This window comes from Schistocerca piceifrons, chromosome 1, assembly GCF_021461385.2.
Source record: "Schistocerca piceifrons isolate TAMUIC-IGC-003096 chromosome 1, iqSchPice1.1, whole genome shotgun sequence".
NCBI lineage: Eukaryota > Metazoa > Arthropoda > Insecta > Orthoptera > Acrididae > Schistocerca > Schistocerca piceifrons.
The window spans coordinates 818964275-818984347 of record NC_060138.1 but is presented as its reverse complement, the minus strand read 5'-3'; the positions used below and the strand labels follow the sequence as shown (position 1 = coordinate 818984347).

At 44.2% G+C, this 20073-nt stretch overlaps 1 protein-coding gene across 3 annotated transcripts in view; it reads left to right on the top strand.

Annotated features, from left to right (window-relative positions):
• LOC124714271 (proteasomal ubiquitin receptor ADRM1-B) overlaps nt 1-20073 on the top strand; it is a 107273-nt gene that overhangs the window by 17462 nt on the left and 69738 nt on the right. For all 3 annotated transcript variants that reach the window (XM_047243008.1, XM_047243007.1, XM_047243009.1), the window contains exon 3: nt 9483-9585. In XM_047243008.1, the coding sequence (XP_047098964.1) occupies nt 9483-9585 (103 nt within the window). The remainder of the gene's footprint in view (nt 1-9482; nt 9586-20073) is intronic.

The window sequence follows — 20073 nt, the reverse complement described above, 5'->3', positions numbered from 1 at the left end:
CTGTAGGGAAGGGACCGTTTGATGTGGAGTGGGTGGCAGCTGTCGTAATGGAGGTACTGTTGCTTGTTGGTGGGTTTGATGTGGACGGACGTGTGAAGCTGGCCATTGGACAGGTGGAGGTCAACATCAAGGAATGTGGCATGGGATTTGGAGTAGGACCAGGTGAATCTAATGGAACCAAAGGAGTTGAGGTTGGAGAGGAAATTCTGGAGTTCTTCTTCACTGTGAGTCCAGATCATGAAGATGTCACCAATAAATCTGTACCAAACTTTGGATTGGCAGGCCTGGGTAACCAAGAAGGCTTCCTCTAAGCGGCCCATGAATAGGTTGGCATACGAAGGGGCCATCCTGGTACCCATGGCTGTTCCCTTTAATTGTTGGTATGTCTGGCCTTCAAAAGTGAAGAAGTTGTGGGTCAGGATGAAGCTGGCTAAGGTAATAACGAAAGAGGTTTTAGGTAGGGTGGCTGTTGCCTCATCAGGAAAGAGGGAAGGAGAGGTAAAGACGAAAGGATGTGGGTTTTAAGGGAGAGGGTAAGGAGTCATTTCAATCCCAGGAGCGGAAAGACTTACCTTAGGGGGGAAAAAAGGACGGGTATACACTCGCGCACACGCACATATCCATCCACACATACAGACACAAGCAGACATCATCTTTTTTTTTTTTTACGGGCAGCATAATTGGAATTTCCTATTTTTTTTACGGGCAGCATAATTGGAATTTCCTACTCAATCTGAGTTGAAAATTTGCGTGAAAATGCTTTAGACCAGGAGAATTTTCTACGTCACACCTTTCCGTCATCCTCCATAAACAAAGCTGCACTGATATTGAAATATATCATCTACAGTGTGTAAAAGTAAACTACCAAAGTGTTGAAGTACAAATTATACAGAAACTCGTTTAAACATTGAGAAATTAAACCGGTTCGTGAAACCCCCATCACAGTAATGAAAGGTTAAAAATGACTTCCTTGAAACATTAAATATGGTACATTACCTCTGTGATGAAAAAATGCAAAAATAGATATGCATTTGTGTAGCTGTAATATTTGTGATTTTAGTACTTGTGAACAGCATGTAACTTATAAGGAAAAAAAGATTAAATATCAAACTATGGGCATTGTCTGATAAACTATATTAAAAAGAAATGAAGTTGTCAATAAACTCTGTGATAGAGCTATGTGTACATGGTTTCTTTAAGAGGGATATTCTTGATGAAAGATCCGTATCAGAAATGTTACATTCCTAATTAACAAAAAATAACTCTTCCAGTTCCCACATCACTAAGTATGCAAATCTTCATAAACCTTAAATGGTTGTTAATGCAACAAAACAATTGCCCAACAAGGAACTTTTAACGAAAGCTTCTTCAAAATGGAAATAATAGTTAAGAACTGTCAGCTGCTAATTTTTATTTACTGAATGGGTGTCCATTTGTGCTATGTCGCTACTTATCGTACCTGTATGTAGAAGTAGGAAGTCGTCATAATTGGCAATACTGCCAACCTATGCAATCTACCAGTGTGTGGCACCTGATGAGTAATTGTTGTACAGCAGGGTTCATTTAATTAAATTTCATAATCAGTACTGCAAATAAGCACCACATTTCAGCATGAATGTCTCTAATATGCTGTCACGAAATCCAATTGTTGGCAGTGAATGAAGTTAACTATGTTTTTCTGTAGTCAACGATGAGTTGTAAGTGAACAATGATGCATGAATGTAATTTATTTAGAATGTTGTGTATTGTGAGAAATCGTATTGAAGTGTTGAAATATGACTGATATTTGTAAGTATTTTGTACCTTTTAAATGAATGAAAACCAAAAGTGAAAGGGTGTGAATCAAAAAATCACTACCTGTGAAGAAATATGACAGAAAGAGTGAGTAAAATTAAAATATATCAATTAAAAATCCCATTCATTGTTCCGATGGCTTAAAAAGGGATCTAGCCATAATCTCTGTCGACTTGGGTGGAAAGGATGCTAGTATCTTGGTTAGTATTTTGGATGTCAGAAATTACATTGGAAAAAAGAAGATTGACAATTTAAAAAAGTATAAAATTTTATTGAATCCATGGCAAACTGACAAAATTATAATTTCAAGAATAACAGATAGTATAAAGAGAACATTTCAGTTGGACTGGCTGTCTTCACATCCATTATTGGTTTATTCGAAAGTAGTGAAAGGTGAGCATCATAAGTTGTGTGCACTTTTCTTGCCATGTATAACACATGGCAGTCATCATGGTTTATTCATAAGCAGTCCATTCACGAATTTCAAAAAATTTCACATATCTCCAACAATGCATGTGAATTCTGAATGGCATAAAGGTGCAGTTGACAAGTCAAGCAATTTTGTTGATCTTACGACACACAAAACTGAGTAGAATAACTAATTATTGAGAAAAAATAAAGAAGGAAGCTTAGGGTTTAACGTACCGCTGAAATTGAGGTCATCAGAAATCGAGCATGTGTTCGGAGTAATTCAAGGATGAGTTATGAAATTGGTCATGCCCTTTTAAAGGAACCGTCCCAGTATTTGACTGGAATGAGTTAGGCAAATCATGGAAAACTTAAAATTCGAATGGCCGGACATGGATTTGAAACATCATTGAGAATATTGTGAAATTAATGATGCTAGGTTGAAATTGGTTGTTTTTTTGGATTATGTAGCTTACCTTTAAGAGGAAAAACAAAGCAAATTCTGTTTTTTATGGTATATTGCGATTAAGAGTAGAGTCAGCGGATGAAAGATTGCAGAAATATTTTGAAAGTGCCTCTAAAAATGCTATGTATGTATCTCATAGAATTCAAAACAATTTAGAATCTGGAACAAACTGTACAGTTTTGTTGTGTATTACCCTACAGGTTGTGTGTGGCTGGAAACACAGTGTAGTTTCCACATAGATAAATTTGAAAATCTCTGTTGAAGCTTGTGGTAGTGGTTCAAAGGTGCAGATTGTGAGAAATGTTATCCTTACGAAATTTTTGAAGGCGGTAAAACAATTGAGAGATTTGGGCTTACGGCAGGACCAACAGGAGAAATTAAAATCTGGGAACGTAAAACACATTTTATTATGATTATATTGTCATTTATCATTACTGCTTACTATGTAGCGGAGATGACGGGTCACAGCTAGGCACAACAAGAAGGCTGTCAGACAAAGCTTTCGGCCAAACAGGCCTTCATCAGAACTACTACTCTCTCTCTCTCTCTCTCTCTCTCTCTCTCTCTCTCTCTCTCTCACTCTCTCACCACACACACACACACACACACACCACACACACACACACACACACACACACACACACACACACACACACACACAGTCTCGGGTAGCTGAAGCTGGACTGTGAACAGCAGTGCATGATGGGAGAGGCAACTGGGTGGTGAAGGTAAGGAGGAGGCTTGGGTGGGGAGGGAGAGGAATAGCAGAGTAGGGGTGGAGGATGGTAAATCACTGCTTGCAGGAACGTACAGGGATGAGGTGGAGAGAGGGTAGGGCAGCTGGCAACTAGGTACAGCTGGGAGGTTAGACACATGGTGGGGTGGGGGTGGGGGTTAGTGGAAAAGGAGAGTAGTAAAAATACTGTGGGTACCTTGGTGGAATAGAGGACTTTGTAGTGCTGGAATGGGAACAGGGAAGGGGCAGTACGGGTAAGGACAATGACTAACAAAGATGAGACCAGGAGGGTTACGGAAACACAGGAGATATGTGATGGAAAGTTCCCACCTGTGTATCTCAGAAAAGCTGGTGTTGGTTGGACGGATGTGGATAGCGTAGGCTGTGAAACAGTCACTGAAATGAAGAACATAGTGATGGGCAGCATGCTCAGCAATGGAGTGGTCCAGCTATTGTTGGCCACAGTTTGTTGGTGGACATTCGTGCTGACATCCAGCTTCCTGGTTGTTATGCCCACATAGAATTCAGCACAGTGCTTGGAATTTACCTTGTAGGTCATGTGACTGGTTTCACAGTTAGCCTTGGTTTTGGTAGGATAGGTGCTGCTTGTGACAGGACTGGAGTAGGTAGGGGTGGGAGGATGTATGGAACTGGTCTTCTGTATAGGTCTATTACAGTGATATGGGCCATGAGGCAAGGGACTGGGTGCAGGGGTTGTGTAGGAATGGACAAGGATACTGTGTAGGTTTGGTAGGTGACTGTGGGAGGGGGGGGGGGGGAAGGATAGTGGGTAGGCCATCTTCATTCCAGGACACAACAAAAGGTAGTCAAAACCCTGGTGGAGAATGTGATTCAGTTGCTCCTCTCTTGGTTGTTACATAGTCATGAGGGGAATGCTCCTTTGTGACCAGATGGTGGGACTAGAGGTGGTGGGTGACTGGAGAGATAAGGCACGAGAGATCTGTTTTTGTTAAGGGTTGGGAAGGTAATTACGGTCTGTGACGGCCTCAGTGAGGTCCTTGGTATCCATATAGACGAGCCACCTGTGGCCATCGCATCTGTAGAGATGAGCGGTCCCTCTCAAAATATACCAAGTGGCTCACTGAGGCTTTCACAGACATAATTACCCTCCCAACCTTGTACAAAAACAGACCTTCCATGCTTTATCTTCAGCTGCTCACTACCTCCCAAATTCTTACTGTCTGGCCATGAAAGAACATTCCTCTCATACTCAGTACCACCCAGAAGTGGAGCAACTGAATCACTCTCCACCGGTATTTTGACTACCTCTTGTTGTGCCCTACCCACTATTCTTCCCACCCGTCCCACAGTGGTATTCTGTCCGCTGCCCACCGAACCAGCACAACATCTTCGTCTATTCCTACACAAACCCTGTTCCCAGTGCCTTGCCTCATGGCTCATATCACTGCAATATTTCTATATGGAAGACCTGTTCCATACATCCTCCCACCACCACCTAATCAATCTGGTCACCAGCATCACCTACCTATCTCCCCAAAGGCAGCACTACGTGTGAAACCATTTATGTGATCTAAAAGGTAAACTGCTGCCACTGTGCTGCATTCTACGTGGGCATGACAACCAGCAAGCTTCTGACCACATGAATGGCCACCCATAAACTGGCCTAGAAACAGCTGGATGACCTTATTGCTGAGCATGCCGCCCAACACAACGTTTTTTATTCCAATGACTGCTTTGCGGCCTGTGGCATCTGGGTGCTTCCCACCAGCTTTTCTGAACTGCACAGGTGGGAATTCTCCCTGCTATATATCCCAGATTCCTGTAACCCTTTGGTCTCAACCTCCATTAGTCATTGTGCTTACCCATCATGCCCCTTCCCTACTGGAGTTCTTTAGGATCTGTTCTGTATTCTACTATCTGGCACATTGAATGATATTGCATCCCTAATCATTAAATCACTGTAAAAGTTGTCACAACTACACTTACATTTACACTTCCTAGTCATGCTCGTTAATTCTGTGTATCACTGGCGGTACGTCTGTTCCGGCTTTTCCCGCAAGCGAAATAACTGATATCTGACTGCAGCTGCTTGGACTTGCTGGTCATAATATTGAGTGGTCACAATATTGAGCTAATGCAGCGATTACATGGTCATAACTCAGTTCACCGGGAGACGCAGTTGGGACTAGTTTTTATATTAACCGAACACAGGGGACTCCACAATCGAAAGAAAGTATTACAGCTTTACAGTGCATTGCACTCTATGAACTTCACAATGAGTTTGGAACTGTTAGGTATTAGAGCCATTCCTCTTCGGTGTTGTTAAATTGCCGGAACGGTGGTATGCTGGTCGGCGGCACTTGTTGGACTGATTTGTTAATCGGTTGTGTGGCCGACACAGGTTGTACAGCCAGTAATTGTTGTAGTGTCATTAGTAGGGCAGCAGTTTGTAGGTTCTGACCCTGAAAAGCTTGTGTTGGATGCATCACATAGGGCTTCTGCAGCTGAGGCAGTACGGGGGCAGGGGATTGAGGGGGTGGGGTACCCATGGTTTACACTATTATGTTATAGCAAAGAAGAAAACGAAGCCTCTGAAAAGAGAAATTTGATTAGTTCTACAGCTCCTCTTCTGGAGTATATACAAGAACACAACAACAAATTAGCCAAATGATCCCCCCTGCAAGCTAAAACACAAGAGAAGCAAGCAAAATCGTCAGTGAAGTTGATTAACTGCGATCTGCACTGAATTATGCTCGTTGCCAGTTTTGCATCATCTTGTTGCCACTGTAGAGTCTTGTGCCACGGGAAGTAAGGAGAGGATGTTGTTTGGTGGCCGGTATCCTCTTTCCATAACACAACTGCACACATGTATTAACAGGGTTCTTTATTCATAAGAACAGGAAACTACTTATCTTTAAGCAAGCTGTTGTGGTACAAGCTCTTCCATAATAATCCATGTTAGCCTCACTGCTGGTGAAGTAAAGTCCCACTATAAACACCACACTCTCGTAGCCGGTGACTTGAACTGACAGACGCCAATTAGAATAGTGGCTGAGCTAGTAACTGAGCTGATTGTGACTGATACTGACTCTGTCTGCATATGTACTGACTGTTTGTGACTGTTTGTGACTGACTGGGCACTCTGGTCCATGTTGGCGATCTAAATACTGGTGGTCGAGAGGGTGTTGCTTGCGAGTCTTTGGCCACTCTCCTGTTAGGTGTGCTTGATTCAGCACCTATTATTGATCTTCTTGCAGTATCTTTGCTGACCAGTGTCCTGATGACAGCTTACATCAGCACCCCAAGATAAAAATCCAACAAAGACAAATTTACTGACTTGAGTGTTTGCTAGGTAAAGTGCAGTGAATGCCCAGTATAGTTTGTGTCAGGCTGGGTGAAGATTCTGATCTAGATGTGAAGAACATACAAATGCATTTAGATGCAACACTCCCAATAAATCTGCCATGGCTACTTACGTTAACAACACAGTCGTGCCTTCGACAACATAGATAAAAATCTAATAATATTTCACAGAGTAAACAAAGGCAACTAACTGAACCTCTGTGAAGAACTCTGAATTCGCAACAGAAAACATTTGAAGTACACACTCAGTGACAAAGCTGAGAGAGTGGCATTGAAATTCTGTAGGAGCTTATCGAATATACTACTCAATGCAGAGTAATGTTTACTTTTGTCTAGTTTTGAGTGACATAAATCATTAAAAATTTCGAAATCACAAAACCAAAAAGTAAACAAAGAAATATGCTGAAATTAGGTTTATAGTTTTATTATTTTTCACATTTTCTTGTTTACAATAATGATAATCTTGAGTGAAAAGGTTGTAGATAATTAAGCACTTACACATATGTTATCTGTATCTTTGATTCGCAGTGTAAGCTAGTAATGAATGCTGTTCGACAAAAAAAACATTGTATCTCTACATTCACACAATCTCGGGACTGTTCGTTTTGTTAGGTCATGTTTTTGTGACAAGTGGAGATGAAAATGTGTGTTTATGACAAGGGTCAGGTTCTTTCTGCTTGAACATACTATAAGTAGCTTTATTATTGTTTAAAATTTGTAATCCTAGTGCCCTATTATGTTAACATGTGTTGATTATACCGTATTTGGAGTGAATTGAAACTCAAAACAGGCAACTGGATACATGCAGAAAACCAAAATCCGCATGAAGATAAGGTTTTAAGCCTTTGGAATGCCTCATGGGAGAAAATAAAAAGTGACTGACACAGAATTTTTTTAGTTTATCTTTTATATACATGATCATAAAATAGGTCCCATAATTCTGTAACAGACTGAAATCAAAGAGCTAGACCTGTAAATGCTTGCATGTGATCAATGCTTCTTGAAAATGGGAATGGTCTACACCTTTTCCCCCATCATTTGATGCTCTTTCTTGCCCCAGTTAGGTATGACAACCTGCTGCCTGAAGGGGAGCAACTTCTGTCACATGATCTGTTTAGAATCAAACAGTTATCATGTCAGATCCAGATATGTTTTCACTGTTGAGTGAATTAGTTGATTTTCTATTGTGTGAGATTGCTTCTCAATGTCTATCATTTCTTGTTCAATGATTGGAAGTAGAAACTTTAAGACAATTACTCACAGTTAAGCAATTTCAGCAGTCTGGTCTCAGTATTTAATTCCTCTCTCTTGTTACCACCTGTTTCACTGCCCAACTGAATTAGTGATATTGGTCCATTTATTGACTTCATGTAAGAACAAAACACATCAGGATTTTTAGTCAGATTGGTTGGCAGAATTTTACTTTTGAATTAATTGAAATTTTCTGTTGTTAGTGTTCTTTCACTCATTTTCACTTTATTCAGCTTTGTTTGTCAGCAAGGATCTTGACTTGGCTTAAATCATGAAGTTCTGTTTGCTTTTCAGTGACTTGCTAAAACAACTATTGAACTATTTCTGTTTTCCACATTCATTTCTAAGGCATATTGTACAATTCTTTTGAATTTTTTCCATTTGTGCACAACATTTTGGTCCTCTGAGATGAATATTTCATATTGATATCTTAGATACTTTGTAATTTCTCCTGGCGCACATATTTTCGTATGTTCCTTAATGTTTCCTTTATCACTTATAGCCACTGGTGTTGTAACAGTCTTATGGTATCTAATTTGCTCCTCACTGCTAACTGATTTACAGAGTTAATCTGTCAGTTGCTATTTGATCTAAGATATTAACCTCATGGGTCACTTCTATAACTATATGTTTTAATTGCATATTTCTCCTATTGTATAGTTGGTCAACAAAAGTCCTCTCATTTTAAAATAGCATTAACAGGAAATTTACCTGTGGTATATTTAAAGTTGGCTCTGAATTGCTGTGCCATTAATGCTCCTCAGGCAGGTGGTCTATTAAAGCATCAGATTGCCTTGCCTGACCCACCTAAGATGCTTATCTTCACCTCAGTATTTACAACTATAATCAGTAAAGTATCGCCGGCTGGTGTGGCTGTGCGGTTCTAAGCGCTTCAGTTTGGAACCGCGTGACCGCTACGGTCGCAGGTTCGAATCCTGCCTCGGGCATGGATGTGTGTGATGTCCTTAGGTTAGTTAGGTTTAAGTAGTTCTAAGTTCTAGGGGATTGATGACCTCAGAAGTTAAGTCCCATAGTGCTCAGAGCCATTTGAACCAAGTAAAGTATCTTGGTTGCGTGTTGATACATTGACATTGCTTCCTGCTACCATAAAACAGAGTCGCGACATCACTTACAACGTAGAAGAGTTGCATTAACTCTCCGTGCAGAATAAAAGGAATTTGTGCAGAAGTTAAAAGCAGTGTATATTTTTTTGAAATGGTGAGAACCAGTGTGCATGTGTACAATGGTTGTAATGCAGAGATATTTTCTGTTGAAAAATTGATACAAAATCTACTTAAAACTTTGAACTAAAATGCTGTTAATAAAAAAATTTAAAACAATGAATTTTTGACTGCTTAAGATATTTTAGTAAATGTGGAGATCATTTGTGGTGATTAATAATATAATTTTGAAATGTATCCAGTAAGTGTAGTGGACATATGCTACACAGTGACTTATTTAAACATTCTTTTTATGAAACAGGAACCAAAGACTGATAAAGATGAAGAAAACTGCCGTCGTATTAATGAAGTTCTGAACAATCCACCAACTCCTGGTTCTCAGAGAAGTGGGGGAGGCACACCAGGTAATGCATTCTGTTGCTGTACATATTGCCATAAATGTTATCTTGCTAGTTGAGTCTCCAGTGCTCTAGTCCATTGCCTTGATACAGCCCCAGGCCCAGACTGCATCCACAACCAAATGCTGAAGCATCTCTCAGTGGACTGTCAGTGTCACATCCTTGACATCTTTAATCAGATCTAGAGCGAGGGTGAGTTCCTATCTCAGTGTCCAGAAACCCCCAAGAGGTGACACAGTTACTGCCCAATCAGCCTTACCAATTTTCTCTGTAAGTTGCTCGAACGCATAGTGAGCAAGTGGCTGTGTTGGCTCATTGAGTCTTGCAGTCTTGCTGGCTGCATCTTAGGATGGTTTTCAGAAAGGTCGCTCCACTTGTAATAATTTGGTTCAGCTGGAGTCCACCATCCGGTAGGCTTTTGCACATGTTCAGCACCTCATCACTGTCTTTTTTTGATTTATAGAAGGCGTATGGCACGAAATGGCGTCACCACATTTGTACATTAGTGGGTCTTTGGAGTCCACACAAGTTTCTTGTCAAGAAGTTCCTGGCGCACCGTACATTCTGGGTTAAAGTGGGTGCTTCACTCAAGTACCCTCCATATCCAAGAGAATGGGGTCTCACAGGGCTCTGTACTGAGATTCCTCCTCTTTCTGGTTGCCATAGATGATCTTGTGGCGGCTGTGGGGTCTTCCATATTGCCCTCTTTGTATGTTTATGATTTTTGCTTTTATAAATTTCTCCTATAGTATGGGTGTTGCTGAGCATTGCCTACAGGGTGCCATACAAAAGGCGCAGTCATGGGCTCTCACCCCTGGCTTTTGGTTTCCATCTGTCAAGACTCGGGTCATGCACTTCTGCCATTGTCGTACTGCCCTTCCCCACCCAGAGCTTTAGCTACATGATCAGTTACTTCTTGTAGTTGAAACGCATCACTTTTTGGCACTTGCCTGACGGGTCTTCCCCATCTACCCCAACTTAAGCTGAAGTGCTGACTACACTTTGGTACACTTCGCTGCCTCAGTAACACTATCTGGGGTGCAGACCACTCTGCCCTTTTGCGGCTCTATAAAGTCCTGATTCTGTCCTGCCTTGCTTTGGGGTCCTTGCATGTGGGAGCCTTGCTTGTTGTTCAGCATCACCCTCAGCATTGCAGATACTGGACCTCATTCATCATTGTGGGGTCCGACTTAGGACAAGAGCCTTCTGAACTAGCCCTGTGAACAGACTACTAGTTGACACTGGGGTCCCTCCATTACCTGTCAGGTGCCAACAACAGCTACTGAATTAAGCTGTTCATGTTCGTAGCTTCCCAGAGCGTTCCAACTACCGTGCCCATTTCCCTGCAAGGGAGCTCCTTCTCCCTCAGCGGGAGGATTTGCCTCGAAGTCCCCTTTGATCCAAAAGATTCCATAGACCCCACAACTTTTTACCACCTGTTCTAGGCTTCCCTTCAAACGTATTTGGGTTCAGAAGTGGTGTTCACAGATGGCTCAACAGTTGGCGGCCGAACAGGTTTTACACGCACGGTGCAGTGAACTCCACTCTCTGCCAAATGACTGCACTGTCTTCACTGCTGAATTGATGGCTGTTAAACTAGCCCTTAGCCATGTTTGTTCTTCCCTCAGGGGGCCCACAGCTCTTCTGTGGGTGTGGGTGTGTGGCATGCACAGGTCCCCGAGCTATTGCGGTCTTTATTCTTTTCTGGGCTACTTTACCTATCCCATCATTCTCCTTTCCTGACCTCCTTCCTTCCCCTCTCTTGGTGTTGTTCTCTGTCAGCCCAGCTATCCTCATGACTTTGCTTCCTCTTACAGTTTTGGTTGGTTGCTTTTCCTCCTCCTTTTTGGCATTTCTTTTTTGGTCCTCCTCCAGGGTTTGACCTCCATCTCAAAATTTGAAATCTGTAGTGTGAGCCAGATGGAGAACAACTCTCTCCCTAGCACCTTTGGCATGGGTTCCTCTCTTCCTCCTCTCCCTCTCACTTTTCCCCCCTTCCTCTCCCTCCTCACCATAGTCCTTTGGCTTCCTTGCTAGGTCACCAGCTCGGTATCCAGTCCGTGTGGTGGGGCTGTATGTACTCATCTGGTTGAGCCCCATGACACCACAGGGATGACACTGTTGGTACCTGCACCGTGAGCGCCTTGTGCAAGCCTAGGAGTGGTTGCCCATTCTTTTTGGGGCATTGGAACACCCAGCAAAGACTGTCCTGCCAGGCGGCCATTGGTGTGGCTGAGTGACACCCACAAGCTGAGCCCATGTTCGTAGTGGGTGATACCAGGGAAGACGTTTGGCACATGAAACGTTTTTAACTCTCTGGCCCCTCTTCTGCAGCCGTGTCTGTTCCCAGAAATAGTTCTTCTCTGTTCCTGTTTGTCTTCCTGGCCCTACCCGCCTTGGCTACCCCCTGGGGAGAGAGCCAGGCCCTCCGACTTGGGTTGAAACCCTTACCACAGTTCCTGGTCTGTCTCAGGACCAACAGGGAAACTTTTGCCACCACCAAACTCGTTTTCTTTGTGGAACATATTGAGGAAAAGTTTGGTGAAGTTCAGTTGTTAAGCAAGACAAGCTCTGGCTCTCACCTTATAAAGACAACTTCTGCCAGTCAGTCAGCCTCCCTCTGTGGATGCGACCATTTAGAAGACATCCCCGTGACTACTGCTTCACACAAGTCACAAGTATGACAGTGGGTGTAATTTTCCATAGGGAACTTCTCCTGTAATCTGATAATGAACTTAGGGCTAATCTGGAACAATGTGGTGTTCATTTCGTCTGACATGTCCAGAAAGCCCTAAGGACTGTCTTGTAGACACTGGCTCTTTCATTGTGGCATTTGAGGATACCCTGCCCGAGAAGGTCAAGGTACCGATGCAACGTAAAACTGTACATTTCACCTCCCATGCGTTGTTCCCATTGCCTCAAGTTTAGCCACATGTGCTCACCATGCGATGCTGCTCCCACCTGTGGTGACTTGCCGCCCTCTTCATGTGGGGAGCCCATGTACCCCACAGCCTCACTGGGTAAACTGCTGTGGTCTCCATTCTCCCCAGTCACTGGAGTGTCCATTGTACATGAAGGAAAAAAGAATTCAGGAAATAAAGAATGTTGACTGTCTCGGCTACTTTGAGGACCAGAAATAGACAGACTTCACCCTGTAAATATCTCCTGTATCTTTGCATCAGCTAAGTCTTCCCTCCTTACCTTTCCGCCTTACCCCCATCCTGCACCCCACTTCCCTTTCCTCACCTTCAGCAGCTCTCATCCCTTCTCCTCCAAGAATCACTCCTCCTCCTCCTCCTCCTCCTCCTCCTCCTCGGCCAGGCAAGACATCCTCTTCTCTGGCTCCTGCTAGGGATGGGGCTCCCTTTCAGAGCACCTCTCCCCGGTGTTCTCAGGACAGGAAACTTGCACCCTTGGGTCGGATGAGAGACCCACATTCCAAGAGCCCCAAAGCCACTTGCCCTCTGTCTGATCCCGACATCACTGCCACTTATTCCCTTACTGATAATGCCTCCTCTCTCCCTCCAAGGGAGAAGAAGCAGCAGTACAAGTCAAATGAGGCTTCCCTGGCTTCCCCTCCTCCTCATCCCAGATCAGACCCAGTTTTTATGGATGTCACCCCAACCTCATTGGTGACGACCACTGACTGAGCAACATGACCTCCCCTTGGTTTCTTTGTGTCTTTCCTGGACTCTCACCACAGGATAATGCAGTGGAATTGCAATGTATATTATTGTTACCTGCCAGAAATACGCCTTGTTTCCACCTACTCCTCGATCTGTCTTGATCTTCAAGAAATGCACTTCCGTGATGATCACTCTCCATCTTTCCGTGGTTATTGGGCATTCTGTTAGAACTGTGCCATTCCCAGGATATCTTCTGGAGGGGATCTGCACTTTGGTTGATACCCATGTCATTAGTGACTGATTAGTAGTGACCTGGAAGCAAGAGAGGCAAGAATGCAAATGACCCCAGTGATCACCATTTGCAATGCCTACTGCCCTCCAGGTAGGTCACTTGCGTATGTTGAACTATCTACAGCAACTCTCATCCCCATATCTCCTTCTTGGGGACTTCAGTACGTACCACCGCCTGTGGGGGGAGTGCTGCTTGTGTTGTAGGGCTCTTATACTTGATCAAATTATTACACCCTGTGATTTGTGTCTCCTCAATGATGGTTCCCCTACCCACTTCAGTGCTGCTCATGGCACTTCTGCTGTTATCAATCTCACAGTCTCCTCCCCTGCTCTCATGGCTTCCCTACACTGTTCATCCCAAGATGAACTTGGTGACAGTTTCCACTTTCCGGTGATTCTATCATTCCCCCAGCCACCACCAGTCAGCCAGGCCCCCACGTTGGACATTCTGCAGGGCCAATTGGCCTTTATGTAAATCTGCTGTGCACTTAGACACCTCTCTCTCGAATTGCGTTGAAGCATTTGTGCAGGTCATATCTGCCACTACTCTTCATGCTGCTGGCACTGCTGCCTCCTATCCCCAGGACCCCTTCATCATCGACCGGTACCGTGGTGGACCAGGGACATAGCAGTCGCTGTCCAGGATTGCCGACGGGCGCTGCAGCGATTTAAATGACACCCTTTGCAGATCAAATTCTTTGCTTTTAAGTGTCACCATACTAAGGCTTACCACCTTATTAAATGGAGTAAAACAGAATGGTGAGAGCGCTATGTTTCCTTCCTGGGGACGTATGCCTCTTCATTGCAGGTTTGGTCCAAGATCCTACCTTCTGGGCTTCCGGTGACAGTCAACTGTCCAGGGCCTTATCCTCCAAAGCACTCTTATCTACTGATCCATTTGCCCTTGCAGAACACCTTGTGAAACACGTTGCAACAGCATCGGCATCCTTTTCCTATCCTGCTACCTTTCTCTGCCAGAAATGCAGAGTTGATCAGACCCCCTCTGTTTCAAATCTCACCAAGCTGAACCCTATAATGAATGCTTAATTGAATGGGAATTCTTGCAAGCTCTTACATTTTCAGCTGACGGGGCCTTAGGCCCATATTCCACCCACAACCAGATGATCCAACACTTGGATGTTACGCAGGGGCAACATCTACTCAGAGTCTTCAGCCACATTTGGCACACAGATACCTTTCCATCGCAGTGGCGAGACAATATACACTCCTGGAAATTGAAATAAGAACACCGTGAATTCATTGTCCCAGGAAGGGGAAACTTTATTGACACATTCCTGGGGTCAGATACATCACATGATCACACTGACAGAACCACAGGCACATAGACACAGGCAACAGAGCATGCACAATGTCGGCACTAGTACAGTGTATATCCACCTTTCGCAGCAATGCAGGCTGCTATTCTCCCATGGAGACGATCGTAGAGATGCTGGATGTAGTCCTGTGGAACGGCTTGCCATGCCATTTCCACCTGACGCCTCAGTTGGACCAGCGTTCGTGCTGGACGTGCAGACCGCGTGAGACGATGCTTCATCCAGTCCCAAGTCCCAAACATGCTCAATGGGGGACAGATCCGGAGATCTTGCTGGCTAGGGTAGTTGACTTACACCTTCTAGAGCACGTTGGGTGGCACGGGATACATGCGGACGTGCATTGTCCTGTTGGAACAGCAAGTTCCCTTGCCGGTCTAGGAATGGTAGAACGATGGGTTCGATGACGGTTTGGATGTACCGTGCACTATTCAGTGTCCCCTCGACGATCACCAGTGGTGTACGGCCAGAGTAGGAGATCGCTCCCCACACCATGATGCCGGGTGTTGGCCCTGTGTGCCTCGGTCGTATGCAGTCCTGATTGTGGCGCTCACCTGCACGGCACCAAACACGCATACGACCATCATTGGCACCAAGGCAGAAGCGACTCTCATCGCTGAAGACGACACGTCTCCTTTCGTCCCTCCATTCACGCCTGTCGCGACACCACTGGAGGCGGGCTGCACGATGTTGGGGCGTGAGCTGAAGACGGCCTAACGGTGTGCGGGACCGTAGCCCAGCTTCATGGAGACGGTTGCGAATGGTCCTCGCCGATACCCCAGGAGCAACAGTGTCCCTAATTTGCTGGGAAGTGGCGGTGTGGTCCCCTACGGCACTGCGTAGGATCCTACGGTCTTGGCGTGCATCCGTGCGTCGCTGCGGTCCGGTCCCAGGTCGACGGGCACGTGCACCTTCCGCCGGCCACTGGCGACAACATCGATGTACTGTGGAGACCTCACGCCCCACGTGTTGAGCAATTCGGCGGTACGTCCACCCGGCCTCCCGCATGCCCACTATACGTCCTCGCTCAAAGTCCGTCAACTGCACATACGGTTCACGTCCACGCTGTCGCGGCATGCTACCAGTGTTAAAGACTGCGATGGAGCTCCGTATGCCACGGCAAACTGGCTGACACTGACAGCGGCGGTGCACAAATGCTGCGCAGCTAGCGCCATTCGACGGCCAACACTGCGGTTCCTGGTGTGTCCGCTGTGCCGTGCGTGTGATCATTGCTTGTACAGCCCTCTCGCAGTGTCCGGAGCAAGTATGGTGGGTCTGACACACCGGTGTCAATGTGTTCTTTTTTCCATTTCCAGGAGTGTAGTTATCTCCATCCTTAAGTGTGGGAAGAACCCAGTGTCTCAGAAGCTACCTCCCGATTAGCCCAATGAACGTACTTTGTAAACTGTTTGAGAAGATGGAGAGGTTTTGGTTATGTTGGGTACTCGAATCTCAGGGCCTTTGTGTCCCCGTATCAGTGTGGCTTCAGGGAAGGAAGATCTCCAATTGACGATTTAATCAGATTGGAAACTGCAATTTGACAGGCTTTTACTTACCAACAGCACCTTGTCATGGTGGTCTTTGACCTACATAAGGCATTTGACAAAACATGGTGCCATCACATTTTACATACCTTCCATGTCTGGGGCTTTTGCGTCCACCTACAGATTTTTTATTGGTGAGTTTTTATCCCACCAGCTTTTGCGGGTTAGAGTTTGCATTTCACTCAGCACCACTCGGATTCAGCAGAATATCTCGCAGGGTTGTGTATTAAGTGTTGAAAGATATATTTACAATTAAGGGGTATCTTTACAATTAATCTGAATATGGGGAGTAAAGAGTGGCCTCAGTACAACTGTCGTGCAAACAGAATGCAGTGGGCTGTGCTGTACATCAGAGCTGGATGAAGCATGGAGTGGAACTTAAGCAGTGAAAGCGTCAACAAAAATTCTGGCAAAAGAACATTTATTATATCGGTTAATTTAAATGTACACATGAACGTGTATAGTGAGTAATATGATGGTTGCTGTTGCCTGCAATCCATTATGTTGCATATTAATTAACCCTAGAACTTTACTTTGGAGTCCCCTGCAAATTCTATGATCTATGGAAGAGGAATAATCAAAGGATGGTTTAATCACGAACACTTACATTCACACGCACTTCAGAGGCTAACAGGAAGGAAAAGAACTAAAAACCTTCACCACAACACACGTGGGTAGCAAGAGAGGCTGTTCCCTTGATTTTAACATGTGGGATAAATGAATACAATTTCTGTTTGAAGTTAATTGCTATAAAAAGGAAGCATAATTAAGAATCATAATTAATTCAGATATTCTGCAGCAGATCACTATGGCCTTGGTACTGTAAAGTTCCACATTAGATCACAACCACATGGGCCTCACAAACAAAAATGTGCACAAAGAATGTTATCAAGCGAGACGAATTGCACAAAATTCAGTCATAAAATCACAGAAATCATACGCAAATTATATGCTGTCGCAAAAGCGTTACTAAAAAAAACAAAAAAATGAATCACAATAAACTCAACATGGCTCCATGCACTTAACACTTAGCAAGTAACATTTGTGACACACGATAATAAACTATGAACAATGAAAGGAATCATTTACTTTGACTAGCTTTGAAAACCTTACATAAAACACAATGTTAACTTCTCATTGAAAGGGCACACTTACTGCCAGCAGGTCTCACCCGTCTCGCGTCCCACGCAGCACTCCACGAGCATCGCTCTCCAACCAAAACTGATCCCTTACCCACAGAAGTGGACTGAGGAACCCCTATTGTGGTGCCAACCTATACAAAAGGTTCGTCAAAGGCAAACAAACTTCTTTGCTACCTGGTAGGTGTTTCCTACGGTTGGCTGTTCTGAGACAATGGCAGACTGCTACACTCCCACAGATCTATGCACTGAAATCCTTGCACACCCTTTCATGCATTTAACTGATTTGACAAGAAGAGGAGAGAAAAGATACATTGAAATATGGCACTTTGTTACATTTAACAAACGTGTGTGGGGCTCTGACAAGTATCAATAACACAATGAAATGTTAAAATGAAGTATGGTTAGTAAACTGTGGCCATCACACACAAACACTCAGCTGCTCAGTCTTTTCCCTTTTCTTCTTTACATCTAGGGTAATAGACCATTTGCACCAACAATTGAGTTGCCAGAGACAAACAAATGAAGCTGTGTGGCGTGGCAAAATCATGAAGCAACTCGTGCAGAGACCCATCAGTGTCACACTCTTCCTTATAGCCATCAGTGGGCTTGTAATCTAAGTTGGGCCTCTAGCTAGCTCAGCGTTGTATGAGATGTGTTCGAAAATTAAGATGACTTTATAGTTTTATAAAAAAATTTTTTGTTTATTCATTACTATTCATGTTGTCCCCTTGAAAGTAACCCCCTCAGATGCAATACACTTCTGCTCGTGCTTCTTCCAATCCTCGGAACACTTCTCTTAAGCACTTTTTGGTACAGCCTTGAGTACTTCCAGCGATGCAGTTTTTATTTTCTGAATCGTTGAAAATCTTCATCCATTCGTAGGTACCTTCAGCTTTGGGATGAGGAAAAATTTGCAGGGGGCTAAATCCGGTGAATACGTTGGCTGAGGCATAATTGCTGTGTTGTTTTTGGCCAAAAAACCTCTCACAAGCAACAATGAATGAGCAGGTGCATTGTCGTGATGCAAAAGCCGTGAATTGTTTTTCCACAATTCCGGACATTTTTTGCATATTGCTTCTCACAAGAGCAAATCAGTATCATCATTGACGTCATTCAAGAGCTCCTAAGAGATGCTCATTCGATGGTTCTTCTGATCAAAATTGAGAAGTTGTGGAACACACTTCACTGACACACGTCTCATGCCCAAAACATCCAAAAAATTGCATGATATGAGCTGATTGCTATGCCAACATCCTCAGCAACTTGTCTTACAGTAATTCGATGATTTTCCAAAACAATTTTCTTCACAGCTTCAGCATTATCATCTGTTGTCGATGAGCTAGGGCATCCAGAATGGGGTTCGTCAATGGCATCTTCTCGTCCGTCCTGGAAGAGCTTGTACCACTTGTAAACTTTTTTGCTTACTTAGAGTAGACACACTGTATGCCACTGTCAACATTTCAAGCATTTCAGAGCGCTTGATTCCATTTTTCACACAAAATTTGATGCAAATTCTTTGCTCCATTTTTATAATAATAAAAAATTGCCGAGCACACTAAAATACACCTAACGCTTTTATCTGACAAAAACAAATGAAGTATCTTCTGCACTCTAAACTGTGAACTTATGTTTTGGATGTGAGTACCAACATAAAAAAATCTATAATCGAATGTACATTGCTCGCGCAATTTGAAAAGGCATCCTACTTTTTGAACAGCCCTGATATGTAGATGATTTTTGCATCTGGTGCAGCGTCTGCTGTGTGCCAGCTCCAAGGTGCCATCCAGCGGACCTCTGCGTGGACTGCCTCCCATGAATTTCCAGTTTTCTCCCTCCAAAAAGCGGGTTATGCATTTGTCATCAACCCATAGTACAGCCCCATCCAAAATTTTATATAGGTGTTGCAGCACAGTCTCATTCCTTGGGCTTTGTTTTTGATAAAAAGCTGATGTGGCTGCCTGATATGTGCCACCTGAAGACTACATGCATATGAAAGTTTAATGCTCTCCATCTTCTGGCCCACACATTTCGGGATGCAGACCGTGCCACTCCTCTCCATCTGTACTGTACTGTGCTGTGGTCTTGTCCAAACCAGGTTATGGCAGTCAGGTTTATGGACTCTGAAAATACTTGACGCTGTTCACCATTGTGGGGTGTGTCTGGCTGTTGGTGCATTTCACACCAGTCCTGTTGACAGTCTCTTCGCAGAAGTGGGGTTTCCCCCTCTACAAATTCGGTGGAGCCAACTCCTGATTTCTTACGCAGTCACCATTCGCAGATTCCCTTCCCGTCCCGTGTACCCTGTCCTCTTTGCATGTGGTGACGTCTCCCTCCCCATTAACAAGGCCCTCCATTCTGTTTCTCAGGCCAGTTGATATGTGTCTTGCTTCCCCCCCTGTCGGGATCTCCATCTCTGCTCACTGGAATGTGCCCCATGTATTTCCTCCCACACCCACTCTTTGGATGGTGCCTAGACCACGGATTAGGACCAAACAGTTCCAGGGTCTTAAGGTCTCTGTCGTCCCTATGGTCTTAAGGCGTCTCGTAATTGCTGACTATA